Source organism: Vicia villosa, linkage group LG2 (assembly GCF_029867415.1).
Source record: "Vicia villosa cultivar HV-30 ecotype Madison, WI linkage group LG2, Vvil1.0, whole genome shotgun sequence".
NCBI lineage: Eukaryota > Viridiplantae > Streptophyta > Magnoliopsida > Fabales > Fabaceae > Vicia > Vicia villosa.
The window spans coordinates 155,487,397-155,501,957 of NC_081181.1; the positions used below are offsets into that span (position 1 = coordinate 155,487,397).

Consider the following 14,561-nt stretch of genomic DNA (forward strand, 5'->3'; position numbering starts at 1 on the left):
ATAATATATTACTTAGTTAATAAAATATCTTTAATAAAAAGGATCAGAGATAATATTTCAGGAACTATCGTTAAAATTATTTTAAAAATTTTATTTTAACATTAAAATAACAACAATTAATTATTATAATTTTAAAATTTAAAAAAAAAAAAAAAAGTACAAAACTCAAATTAGATCATTGAAATGAGAGAGCCAATAGATCGTATAAGCTTGAAAGCTCCCATAAGTTTTTAATGTTCAAGAAAAAAAAATGGTGAAATGATCTTGAGAGTTGTACTCCTATATAATTTTATTTACCTCATTCTAGTGAACATGCTCTTGTGTTCTTCAACTTTTTAATCAAATCAGTTATAAACGCTGTGGATAAACCCACCAATATTGTATTCTTCCCTTTAGTGCTCAATTTCCACACACCCCAACATAGAAGACTTGTGGAGATAGCAACATTAACAGGAAATAAAATGGATAAAAACTACATGGATTATATGAATCGTGAAATCTGCTACCATTTCTAGTGGATAATATACAAAATTCTAGGGTATACTGCCTAAACCTCATTTCCAGTACATTGAGTTCTCTAACCTATTTGAACATGAATACATAAAATAATAAAGAATGATCTTCGAGGAAAATTGCCTGCAAAAAGGACTTTCGGAAAATTGCACAGTACTAGTAAGGTATGTGATGATTCTAAGCCAGAAGACCATTCAGCAAAGGGTGCTCCACATCTACATTTCTTGCCATCAATCTTCTATTCTGATGCTGAGTTCTGTGATAAGGAAATCATGAAGACTTAAATACATTTACTATAGGATAAGTTTGTAATCCTGACAGATGCAAAAATACATTGCTTTGCTTAAAGGTAACACATTTTGCATAGATTTAACAGCAGAAGATGAAAAAATATGAAAAATGCACAGAAGTTTTACACCTCATTCATCCTTTATGGATCTAGAATGGACAAACCAAGTGTGAGCTGCTCACAATCTCATTGGAAGCTGAAAAATGACTTCACATTTACAGCACCAAATATATATTCAAAAGTTGTGTACACTTTGTCCCCAAGGCGTATCTCAAGTGATTGAGCTGATACACCTGAAGGAGTTAGAGAGGAGGTCCAAGATTCAAACATTGGCTACTGATATAACATACTAAGAACTAACATTTGGCTATTAAAAGTAACTGTGTACACATTATCATAGTGACGCCTTTCTAAAACATAGTTTAGTCAATGATTTTATTCGAAAAATATTCCAAGGAGAACTGAAACATATATGAATTATGGCCATACAGTTAAGGATGTGATCACACGGTGTCTAGGTACAATACGATGGTATAAAAGATAATAACACCATCAATAATCAACTTATGGACAGCTTTCCTATTTATGCTCTAATGCACTGCTGTTCAAAACAATAATGAGTGAGAAGGCACTCAAACAAGCTGCATCAAGTGTAAACCGTAATCAACAAATTGCAATAACATCATATCAAAATTTGCATTCTAATAGAGCTCATAATTTTTTTGACATCATGAAAATCCACTACAAAGATAAACTTCAGCATCATTTTGAATCTAAGGAAATATGTCTGACATAAAATACTTGTATTTAAAAATTTTAAAAACTGAATAGGATGTAAAATGAGCATCAGAGACCTTACAGTAGTTGCCTGTAGCTCTAATGTATTCACATTTTCTGCGTCCTACACATTCAAAAAGCATGATAAGAAAAATAATTCCAGCAGGTTCAAAGCCAACTTAACGAGAAACTCAAAAGTTACTAAGAAAAATTACCTCAATTAACAAATCTTTTCTGGTTATCAAACCAAGAACACGTGATGGACGAGGAACAACAAATAAATGCCTCAAACCAAGTTGGCGGAAAAGATTGTATACCTGTGTGGCATCATAATTCATAATTATCCACAACAAAAATAGAAATTATAATTGAAAAATATTTAATCTAAAGGATTTCAAACTACACACCTTTGTCAGAGACATATCTTCCGGTACAATATACGGTGAGGGATTCAAAAATGGGGCTAGATCTATGTACATTTCCAAGTCCTCTGATGTTAGGTGTATATCGTCAAGACATATTCCTTTACTAGAAACGGGCTTTGCAAATTCACCAGAATCATGCCTAAATGTTAAGATTCATCAGAAATTTCGAATACAAATGAAAAAGGCCAAGCTAAACTGATCACATTTTGCCTCACCTTATTGATCTGCCTCCACTTCTTGGATCAGAGGGTAAAGGACTATGCTGAAAATCAACCTTAGACTGCAGAATGACCAATAAATGACTGCACGAAAGAAAGGATATTGTAGCTTGAGTTTTTAAGTGATTCATACTTTAAAATCAAGTTAAGACCAAAATCATATGAGTAGAGACATTCAACAAAAAATAATAGTTTATCATGCTCACTGCTCACCTTCGAAGCACTAATCCAATAACAAGTGGTTCTCCGCTTCTTGTGTGATCAATCACCTGGCACATAGTAAATTGTAGAAGACAACTTGGAAAATGCAAAGTATAATGATTAGTAAGTGTACAAGAGCAATACATACTGGAAAACCGTTGTGTTTGTTGCTCTGCAGAATGGAAAATACATCTGGAACCTTAACAACACGAGGGAAAGATACCACCTGCAACAGACAAATTTACACGTAGAATCAGTGACCAAAGAGATATCCACAGAACAAAGCACATGAAACACAGTTTTGTTTTTATATTTTAATATTATATATGGTGTGTGGGTCAAAAACAAATTCCCGTTGGACCCTGAACATATTGGTATAGCTTGCTCTTTGATAAATCAGTTTTATCCAGGACCATAGTTTAATTCCTATATGGAACTTGGTTTTTAGCTTTGGACCCTTTTTTTCATTATCTATCTTCCTTTTCATACACCAGGCCTTTAAAAATGAAATTATTTCAATATGCATTGAACATAAAATGACATTTTTCTTTCTCAATGCCGGTTGTACTAGAAAGAATCACGAATAGGCGGTAATTCAATTAGGATTCCTTGAAACTACCCTAGCCTATACATACATTCTATGCTCCAAACAACATCACTGCAACAAGAAAGATTACTTGAACAATAATAGAAAATCAATTTCTTAATTCAAAATTGCGTTGACCCTTTCCTTCCCAATTGCTGGAAAAACCCACAGAAAAACAAAAATTTCTTGCATCAACAATAATGTATGAAAAAAAAATGAAGCAAATTAACACTCTTTTTGGGAAACTAATAATGTACAATTGCTACAAAAAATTTAAAATTATATTCACCCTTCCACTCCCACACGCCTCCTTTGCTATCATGTTCCTCATCTCATATTTAGGCTTTGATTCTAGCAATGGAATGCCTCTCAATCGAGCTTGCTCTTCATAGATGCCGTCATTAAAAGCATCACCAACAGCCTGTAAGGGAAAAACTTAGTGCATTTTGATTCGATTTTCTTTGTAATGGGAAGTTTCAATATGCATACCTTTGATATAAGAAGAACGAGCATAATAAGGGGTAAAAGTTTCAAGTTATTTGTGATTTCAACCATAATGACACAGAGCGACACAGTCATTCGCATTGAACCTCCAAGAAAAGATGCAGCTCCTAGCAAAGCATATCTGGAAATAAGAAAAATGTCACATAAATTTCAGGGAAAATATGGGGAACTCCATCCTACTATAGCAAAAATTATAAATGCCAGCACTGTAAGAAGATATAAAACAGCAGCGGAAGTGCTCTCCTAGGAGATCATATATTTGCAGTATATAAAAAAGTTAAAAGAAAAACTTGAAAAGAGGTAATCCTTCAATAATACAGTTACTGTTAGCTCTTGAATCTAATGGTCTTGACCTTGGAGGACAATCCCTAGCATGTCAGAAGCAGACATAGGCGAAATCCACCAACAGTCATACATTAAAAGTCTACAAGATTTTCTAATCAAGGTAACCTATGCAAATATCTAACTGTTTCAAAGAAATTGAAAAATTGTGACCAACTTGCTAAGGGACGCTCAAATCAATAGTCAATGAAAAACAAAACAAAAAAAATCAGAGAGCATTGGCAGAGTCATACCAGGTCAAAGGATGATAAAAGAAAACAGAAAAAAATAAAGAATGAAAAATGCAATGTGCCCTCCCGAAAAGAAGGAAAGAAAAACATGCAGAAGAAGTGGACTGGATACCAATAAAACAAGACTCCCAAAAGTAATTTATAGTGAGAAATAAACTTTCAAGATTCAACTGCAAGGAATTTATTATCTGGCAAATTGGCACCATATCAAAGGTGTCCGTCCACATGTAAAAACAAGGAAAATGTAGACAGAAGATAAGTAACAAAGATGTTAATGCCCAATATGAAGAAAAAATACACTATTCCTCCTGGACCAAGAGAGACAAGAAAATCTAATAAACTTGTTAGTTCAGGATTTAACATGGTATCAGTGTTCAATTTGTCAATCGTCTCTTCAAGAAGGGGGTACATTTTCCGTTGAGACAACACATAAAACAGGGGGGAAAGGAAGGAGAGAGCATAAAAAGCCAGAAAAAAGGATAGATTATTGATGTATTGATAAAATAAATGATTTATAAAAATAGAAATTCATATAAAGTATGAAGAAAAGTATTTGGTTAATCATAATTTTAAAGAAAGCATAAAACAGGGGGGAAAGGAAGGAGAGAGCATAAAAAGCCAGAAAAAAGGATAGATTATTGATGTATTGATAAAATAAATGATTTATAAAAATAGAAATTCATATAAAGTATGAAGAAAAGTATTTGGTTAATCATAATTTTAAAGAAAGCAACTAGAAACACACTCACGTTCCCTCTTCAATGTTGAGTTTTCTGTAATATTTTACAACAAACATGCCAACAAGACGCCCATATGTTGATCCTATCATAATACCGGGAACAAATTGACCAGCTGGCACGGCAGTACCAAACGTGACAACTGCTAAACCATAAAACATGACCTGCCAGATAAAAGAGATGATAATCACTGTATAAACATTTAAAGTATCAAAATTAGAGCTAACTTTATCCATATGGAATCATAAAGATAAATTAATTGTAATTCCATTAGTCACTTCAATGAGCATGGCCTTCACAAGTATAAAAAAAATGCCTATTTATAGCACCAGACTTGTAAGAAAATTGATTTTTCTTGCCTTTTTGAAAGAACCATCCTAAATATTTTTAATTTCATTCTATTGTTGTTTATAATCTTCCCCACCCCCACACCCCACTGCATTTGAATTACAAATTTACATGCAAGCCGGATTATGCCAAACAAACAAATATTGTCCAAAGCTCTATGATAACCATAACATAGAAAGCATCACTACACTAATGTATGATGTATGCAAGTCTGGAACACTAAGCAAGAATGAATTACCAAAAAGGTTAACAAACTTTGGGAACTGTACTCGTTTATTGTTTTTGCACTAAACAAATTCCTTATGGCATCATCCTGAAACAACATAGAAGTAACGTAAAGTAATGTAACAAAAAAAAGAAAGACAAACTAGGATTTCCAGTTCTTTTAAAACCTGTGTATTGAAGAAAATAGTAGCAAGATCATTGTATTCGTTGTCTTTGCTACAAAAGAACTGAAAAGGGAACAAATATACAAAATAAGTAAATAAACCCAAAAGTTCATTAAGTAGCATAAAATACATGAATATAGATATAGGACAAAGATGATTGAAAATTTGAAATTCAGTAGACAGATTTTAAAAGTTTAATTATGAAGAAATGATGAAGGAAACAGGTATAAAATAAAACCATTGGTCTTACATTAACATAATTCCCATACATTCCAGGAGGTCGTGGACATTCAATACCAGATGTAGGATCAGGTTCAGGGCAGGGACTGCATTTTCTTAGAAGCGGCAAGCCAAATGAAATAACTGATGTTAGAAGAGAGACAAGGCATGCTTCAATAATCTGCAGTACATTGGAGGTGTGAAACGTACAAAATATAAACAGACAAGTGAGAGAGGAAAAATTACTGCAAAAATAATAAACATTAATATTATAATGAGCAACAATGATTTTCTTCACTTCGTTCGGTCCTTTAATCTTATGTCTTTTTTCTTCCTTAGATTCTTTTCCACCCTCTTGATTTTTTTTTCATTTAACAGAAATAAAGTTGGAAAACTATAATATACCTTGACTCGGTTCCCTTTCTTGTGAAGATGATTTCGACGCCAAGTAGTAATATAAAGTGTAAGCTGGTTAAATAAAGCTCCTGCAAATTATTGACACAAATTTAACAAACGAACCAAGCCCAGATAAAACCCATTACACAAACTAAGTGTGAGATAAAGATAGAATTCCTACCTAGTAGACCTCCAATAATCCCAATAATAGCCATTGGGAATAACTCTGCAAACGAATAATCCTCTTGACCACTGAAAATAAAAACCAGTCAGGAAGAGGAATAGTAGAAAACAAAGACTTAATACTGAACTGATAGTAAAAAAGGTGATAGTGCAGATCTTAACTCTGATACATCCCATATTATGAACCCGCCTGATCCAAAATGTCCACATTTTCCGCTCTTACACCACCCCATCGCAGTTCGCACCACAACAGCCACAATAGCAGAAGTGAAAAAGACACGCCACATTAGTTGGCTCCTCCACCTTTAACAGTACAGTAAACATAAACAATATTGCACATAAATAGATATAGAAGTGAAACAGACACACAATCTTCACTAAGATTCTAAGCAAACAGAGTGATTTGATCTAGAATCAAAAGTTCTTACCAGGATGTAACCTCTTCCAATGCAAACAACACACCACCAACTGGAGCTCTAAATGCAGCAGCAACTCCAGCTGCACACCCACAAGTTACCTTTTCAAGACATCAATAGAATAAAAATGAGCATTTTCTTCATCCCCGTTTAGGGTTGGAACATTGAAGCGATGGAGATTTTTGTTTTGGTAATGCGGATGGGAGAGTTGTGGAATAAAATGTAATATAGTACATTCTCAGTTCTACTTTGAGAACTAGTAAATTAAAAGGTAGAGTTGTGGTGGCTTACAAGATCACGGCGATCCCGATCACTTTTGAATACATTAAACCACCTTGAATTTAGATGATACTTAGTGGATCCACCCTGATCAAGACATGACAATAAATATTATTCAGTTTCTTGCATACATGCATATACAATAAAATTGCACAGGGATCAATTTAAGAAACAAATTTGGGATGATAGATGTTATCACCACCATATTAAAAAATGGATATTTTATTTTATAAAGATACAGATAGATGCAGACAACACAGAACTCAGTACCTCGCCTGTGCAATACAATTATTACACTGGAAATGAACCTAGCCATGGAAAAAGTGCACTAAATATTTAAAGATTTCGCACATTAATGACTACTGAGGCATAGCTATGAAGAACCAAACTACTTCCTTATGGGATCAGGCTTATATTGGGCTTGCCCACTCGTTAATTTTGGACTGGAATCAGGCGAACTGTTTAATACTTTCAAGATGATATTGGGCCAGCCCAGTCACTACTTGGATTGAAATCAGGTTGGTTCCACCACTAATTTCTGGCTGAAATCAGGCAAGTTGGATGTGTTTATCGTTTTAGCAGAGAAAGACGTAGCCAATTGTAATGCACCAAATCAACAGCAGCAGCAACAAGCAAGCCTTATTCTATATAGAGGATGTCATAATTCATTATCATGTACTATATATTTTTACCGCTAAATCTCTCCTAATGATTTGGTGTAGTTTTCTTGCTCTCTCTAGTGTACCTCTAACTGACTGTATCACATTGATTATTGACTATCGTCCACTGGTCAACTCTATTCACTGATGCTTCTATGATCTTATTCACATATTCAATCCATCTAAAACAACACTCTACCATCTTTTTCTGCAACAGAGGGTACACTGATTTTCCTAACAATTATAGTCTTGATCTCATCTTATCTAGTGTAACAACTTCTCCATGATAGCACTTTCATCTTTAGGAGACTCGGGGTGTTCTATGTTCTTTGATTTTCACATCTAGGTTATAATTTGTGCGCCTCTTGCTCAGTTACAGTCCATTTACTCAATCTAGTCCTACTTAGACAACAGTCACGTGTGTTTCTTTTATGGGCCATGCTAGTAGAAGAGGTTACACAAGTAGAAGTTTTGTATTGGAAATAACAAGTTTTAAATTCAAAAAAAATTCCCCAAGGGCACAAGTTAGAATTTTCCTTCTTTAATACACTTGCAACTAAGACAACATCACTTGCAAAAAAAAAAAAAATAGTCCATGCACATGCACCATCCCTTAGGTGTATCAGTAAGCACGTCTAGAACGGATATATAGGTCTAAAGTTGACCCCCTTGGTGGACATTTACCTTATTTTCTGGCACAAAATGGTACTGCACCAAGGAAGGATGTGCAAATGCCAAGTAAAAAAGAACAGTTCATTGGTCGATTAAAATTATATATGACAATCCAGATGGTAGTGATACCACCATTTAGACTCATTTCATTTTATTTGATATTTGTAAGGTTTCATACATCTGTTACTATTTGATTAGACAACTTAAACTTACTATACATGTACTAGTATATACTGTGTATTAAGTCCTTACTTGTCCAAGCAAAGAAGCAATACAAGCACCAGTATGGACTAGAGGACCTTCTTTACCCAAAGCGAGGCCACCCCCCACTGAACCAATGCTTCCAAATACCTGTTACACATAAGATCTTGCGATTAGCAGCGAGAAAAATTCTAAAATAACCCACCTCCTTACCGGTTTTTAAAAATATGCAACCCATCACACCTTTCCAATCAAAGTTCTGAAAAGAAGGATGCCGTGTGTATCAACGCCTGAACATAAATGAGAATCAGCACTCTTGGTGAACATGGGACTTTTGAATAAGCTGGATCAGCATTCAACATAAACCCAGAAGAGTTTATCTCACCGTTTAAGTAACCCTTGATTTCAGGAATACCCGACCCAGCAGCTGCTGGTGAAAATTGTGTGATGATATATACCGAAGAGTAAACTAAAACCAAGTTGATCGAAACATATACGAAAAAGCCAGCGACATATGATTTCTGAATTATATTAAATGTGATCGAGTATTTCCAGCCAGCAAAATTTTCAACAGAAATATTGATGAAAACAGCAGCAAATCCAGTAACTGCAAACAATCAAAGGGAAAAATGGGTATAAATAAAAACTTCTGAAATAGTAAAGAGCTACTAGGGATGAGGATACTATGAAAGACACATGTAATGAGGTGTGAATCAAACTTGTGTTTAGTATAAAATCAAAAACTTCAAACTAAAAACTATTAAATTTGCAGTCATGGAAATTTAGTAAAGGCAACGATCCTCATAAATAAACACAAATACAATAAAGGAAACTAGTCTAAAGATATATTTGGATGGAGGGTTGTTGGGGGGAGAGTTTTGAAGGACTAAATCTATATTTTGGTACTAGTATATCTTTGAGATGTTACAAGAAAAAAATTGAAAGAATAATATGATAGATGATCACATAACATTTCAATCACATAGCTTATTTTTAGAAACATTTTACAGTTTCCTTAATTTAGAAAAGAAAAATAACTTCTATCATCGTCTCCCCTCTAAAATCCTCCATCCAAACATACCATCAACAACAACAACCATGCTTTATCCCACTAAGTAGCATCGGCTACATGCAACAACATATGCCATAGTGTTTTGTCTAAAGACTATGCTTCTATCCAAATATACCCACAATTAATTAAAAACTTCAGCTGAAAGCATTCTATGACCTCCCTATTAACTCTGATACACTAATATCTATACAAAACAGTCAACCACAATTAATTAATTAATTAAAAAAACGTAAGAATGTAATAATTAAACCATCGCAATTAAAAATCAATAAGCACAAAATTGAAATTAAAGAGTAACTTAGCATTTAAACTGAACTCCCAAAGCTAAGATTACTATTAATAATTTAGTAACTTACAAATGCCAATGAGCAACGCAAAGAACCATTTCACTACCAGCAAGTAACTCACGTACAGCTTCCTTCTTCTATGCGCCTAAAAATCTCAAACCACGGTCCAGCACCATTTCATCATTAATTGCAGAATAATTAGCCATTAATTACTTCAAAATAATTAACCTAAAAAAAATAAAATAAAACCTGTTCTTCCCGATAAGCAAAATTCTCTATGACTTCATAGTCAAGACTCTCGACAGCGCTTCCGTCGTTCTTCTTCCGGAGACCAACGCCGTCATCAACGAACTCTGATTCATCGGAGTTCGGAATCCGTGACCAAGCGAGCCTCGCCGTTTCGATTCCGTTTTGGATATGATTCGACAGCATCGTTGTCGATCGGATCCAAAACTGAAAAAGTAGATTGTTATCGCGTTTGCGTTTCAGATCAGAATTTCGCTGTAACCGTAATTCAATATCGTTCACAAGGCTCTCACTCTTTCAATTGTGCCTTCTTCTTCACTGCGAGTTCTGGCTCCGAAATATTAGTGACGGAGGAAAAAGAATTGTTTTGAGTAATTTTCCAGTGCGAACAGGTTTAGGTTGTAACTCGTGGAAATTCAATCATAGTGTTGTTATGTATGGTGATGGATCGTTGTATTCGTTAACGTGGCGCGTTTAGAATTCGGTATCATGTGTGGTGCCGGTGTAGTGGATTACTAACTCGTTAACTGTTTATGTGTAAGATTTTTGAGTCCACTCACTTTCGACAATTAATTTATTTTAGTTCTAAATAAAAGTCATTTAATTTAGTTTTGTTATTATTATTATTATATAAAAAATTCTAAGAGTAAAAGCAACAAGGAAAAAAAATTTAAAAGTTGTTACAGAAGACTGCACTAAATGTATTGGCTAATAAGGGGTAAGAAGCAAATTAAGGGATAAGATCAAAAATAGGAATCTGAGAAATTTAGGGAACTTGGCTTCTTAATGGCTTCCAAGAAGATATGGCTTATCTTAGTGAAATCTTGGAGATTAGCCACCAACGTGCTAATTCTACTCATAGATACCTAGTGATCAGTCAAAAAGCTAGCCTGCAACTCGTTAGTCGTTGCCAATCCTCTGACCAATATTATTATCTCTACTATGAAATAGGAGGAGGGGTGGGTGGTTTGATTTCCTAGAACATCCATTCACATGTTTTGAGAAAGGTTAAGTGGGCGTTTGTTTCAATGATTCATAAATAATTTTTTGAAATAAATTGTTCGGGAATAAAAATATGAAGATTTAGTTCATGAGTATTCTTTTAAAAATGTGTTTGGCATATAATTAGATGTTTTTTATTTTATGGAAATGAATATTTCCACCTTCTACTCATGAGAATAAAAGCATGAAAATTATAGAAGCTATTTTTTTAAAGAACATTTATTCACAAGAACTTTGCTATATATTACGAAATAATTGTGCAAGAACGGCAAGAATGGAAACGCGGTAGAATACTAAATAAATGAGAAATATTTTTTTTTTTTTTTATAAGCAAGGAATATATTAGAACGAGTACTAGGGGTACTCTAACCCGCTTACAAAAGAAGAGCAAAGACGCTCAAATAGAAGAAATTACTAACCAACTATAATCTACGATAGGTAAAATAACGGATTTTTACAGAAATCGTAGAAGTTACACTTGGAATAAGCAATTTCACCAAAAAACGACCACCTCCAAACCTTTAACTTGATTTCCCAAGTGATGTCGTTAACAATACAAGTTCCTCCGTTGAAAATAATATCGTTTCTCCTCAACCAAAGGCCTCTAACCACAGCCAACCAAATCAAACCCTCCTTTTTTCTCTTGACTTTCGCCTTTCTCGCTAAAGATACCCAATCAAGAAAATCCTGCCAAGGGCTAACAGCAAGGTGAGATTGGAAACCTAACCATTGTGCTATGTTGTCCCACACCAGCCTCGAAATAGTACAGGCGAAAAAAGAATGAAACAGAGTTTCCTCCTCCACTGCGCAAAAAACGCAAGACGAGTCCGAGTTAGATAGATGAATACCTCTGCTCAGCAGCATGTCTTTTGTTGGTAGTCTGTTCAAAAAACATTTCCAAGAGAAAGCCTTAATGTTAAACGGCACGTCGGACGACCATAAAATATGAAAAGCTCTTGAATAGTCGTCATCCATTCTCGACACGTCCAATCTTCCCTCCAGACAATCGTACCCAACCTTAACGCTATAACCATTGGCTAAGTCATGCTGCCAAAAAACGCTGTCAGCTTTGTCCTCCACCGGTGCTGTACTCCCTAATAAAAGCGTCAGCTGCTGAAGGTCTTCATCCAAAGCCACTGACAGAGAATCCGCAGGGATGCCAACATCGCTCCATGCCCACGAGTTGTTACTCCACACACCTAACTCATTTATCATCTTGCCCTTCACAGTACTGACAGCATACAGATTAGGAAAAGCTTCCTTAAGGATGCCTACATCGTGCCAACGAGCTTCCCAGAATAAGGTATTATCGCCGCAACCAAGCTGAAACGAGAGATTGCCAACTAAAGCAGAGCCCAAATCGCCGGAAGCCAAATCAACTAAATCTTTCCACCATGTTGATAGAGTTCGACGGTTCCTACCTTCTACGCCCTTCCCTAACATAAGCTGAATCGAACCGTATTTAGCTTCTAGAACATTCGTCCACAAAGCTTTGTTACCTTTGAAAATCCTCCAACACCACTTAAGCAGAAGAGCCTTGTTGAAAACTCCGACCTTTTTCACCCCTAGCCCTCCTGCCTCAATTGGCTGACAAACCCGATCCCAAGCTACCCAGTGCACTTTCCTTTTAGAATCCTTTTCACCCCATAAGAAACTCGCTTGTATGCTCTGTATCGCGTTGCAAACCTTCACAGGGGCTTTATAGAAAGATAGATGAAAGATGGCGAGACTCGATAAGACCGACTTCAGCAGAGTTACTCTGCCCCCGAAACTTAAAAACCTGTTCTTCCAGTTTGACAACTTTTCTTTCATCTTCAAAATTAGAGGGGACCAAGTAGAACACAGACCCGGGTTGCATCCTATCGGAATTCCGAGAAATCTAAACGAGCTTTCCTCAATCCTGCAAGATAGGAAAAAAGCGGCAGCAGAAAGGAAACGATTATCTGTATTAATCCCAATCAGCCTGCATTTATTGTAATTCACCCGCAGACCCGAAGCTACTTCGAAGGTTCTAAGGATAGCCTTCAGAACCCACACTTGTTTCCACGAGGCTTTTCCAACCAGCAGGGTATCATCGGCGAACTGCAGCAGATCCACAGAGCATTCGTTTCCCACCTTAAAACCACAAAACTCTTCTGCCGCTATAGCTTTCTTGACGATGCCCGCAATGCCTTCAGCTGCCAAAACAAATAAAAAAGGAGATAGGGGATCTCCTTGGCGGAGCCCTCTTTCCACCTTGAAGTCTTTGGTAGCGCTTCCGTTAACTAGAACAGACATCCAGCTTGAAAACACCGTAGCATCCATCCACATCATCCACCGTTTGCCGAACCCCATCCTAATCATGACACTTCTCAAATAGTTCCAACTCACCGTGTCGTAGGCTTTTTCGAAATCGACTTTGAAAAGGAGGCAGTCTTGCTTAGACTTCTTCGCAAGATCAATCACTTCATTGGCTACCAACACACCATCAAGCATCAATCTTCCAGGTACGAAAGCACTCTGATTGACCGAGACGATGGAATCTAACACCCTCTTAAGTCTGGACGCAAGCAGCTTGGATAAAATTTTGTACACACTCCCCACTAAGCAAATCGGTCTGTAATCTCCCAGACCCAAAGGATTCTGTCTTTTCGGAATCAAGGTTAGAAAAGAAGAGACAATCGCCTTTGATAATCTACCTTGCCAGTAAAAGTCCCTGAACATATTGATAAAGTCCTGATTCAAGAAACTCCAACATTTCTTAATGAAATTAAGGTTATAACCATCCGGGCCCGGGCTTTTGGACCCCTCACAATCCCAAACAGCACTCTTAATCTCTGCATCCGTAAAAGGCACTTCCAAAGAGGCTGCAATCTCGCCAGTTATAGAGCTGAAGCTGATACCCGACAAGCAGGGGCGCGAGAGATCGGGTTCAGCAAACTGACTAGAAAAAAATCTCCTAGCCTCCTCCTTCACCTCGTCGACAGACTCCAATAACCGATCCTCCACTAAGATTGAACTTATATGATTTCTCAAAGTCCTTTCCCTCATACAGCAATGAAAGAACTTACTGTTAGAATCACCAAGACTATCCCACTTCACCCTACTCTTCTGCCTCAACAGATTCTCCTTTAAGAATAACTTTTTCCAGAAATCACTAGTTGCCTCACTCCTCTCAACCACCACCTCCTTTACGAAATCCTCCCTACAGGCCTCAAGTAACTCATCAGCGTTATTAATCTTCTGAATCCCCTCCTTGATATCAAGATCTAGCTTAGCAAAATGATCCACGTTCCAATTCCTCAGACTGGTTTTTAGGATCCTCAATTTCTCCTTCAGGATAAAGTCACTCCTCCCCTCAACCTTGATACTCCTCCACTCCCTCTCCACA

General features: G+C 36.1%; 1 protein-coding gene across 2 annotated transcripts; it reads right to left on the reverse strand.

Annotated features, from left to right (window-relative positions):
- Positions 1 to 438: 438 nt before the first annotated feature.
- LOC131652613 (chloride channel protein CLC-d) lies at positions 439 to 10,658 on the reverse strand. 2 transcript variants are annotated; one of them, XM_058922524.1, is made up of 23 exons: positions 10,193 to 10,658; positions 10,013 to 10,088; positions 8,970 to 9,191; positions 8,828 to 8,874; positions 8,636 to 8,734; positions 7,065 to 7,139; positions 6,786 to 6,874; positions 6,520 to 6,660; positions 6,356 to 6,426; positions 6,184 to 6,263; positions 5,810 to 5,959; positions 5,563 to 5,622; positions 5,409 to 5,483; positions 4,835 to 4,986; positions 3,499 to 3,634; positions 3,299 to 3,430; positions 2,572 to 2,649; positions 2,436 to 2,491; positions 2,220 to 2,306; positions 1,987 to 2,143; positions 1,795 to 1,896; positions 1,662 to 1,703; positions 439 to 769 (listed from the first exon to the last, which is right to left on the reverse strand). In XM_058922524.1, the coding sequence occupies exons 1-23, from the start codon at positions 10,373 to 10,375 to the stop codon at positions 752 to 754; spliced, it is 2,328 nt and encodes a 775-aa protein (XP_058778507.1). In that variant the 5' UTR covers positions 10,376 to 10,658; the 3' UTR covers positions 439 to 751. The 2 variants fall into 2 exon arrangements, with proteins under 2 accessions (XP_058778507.1, XP_058778506.1); XM_058922523.1 differs by having other exon boundaries at positions 1,657 to 1,703; positions 10,193 to 10,657.
- Between the last annotated feature and the right edge of the window lie 3,903 nt (positions 10,659 to 14,561).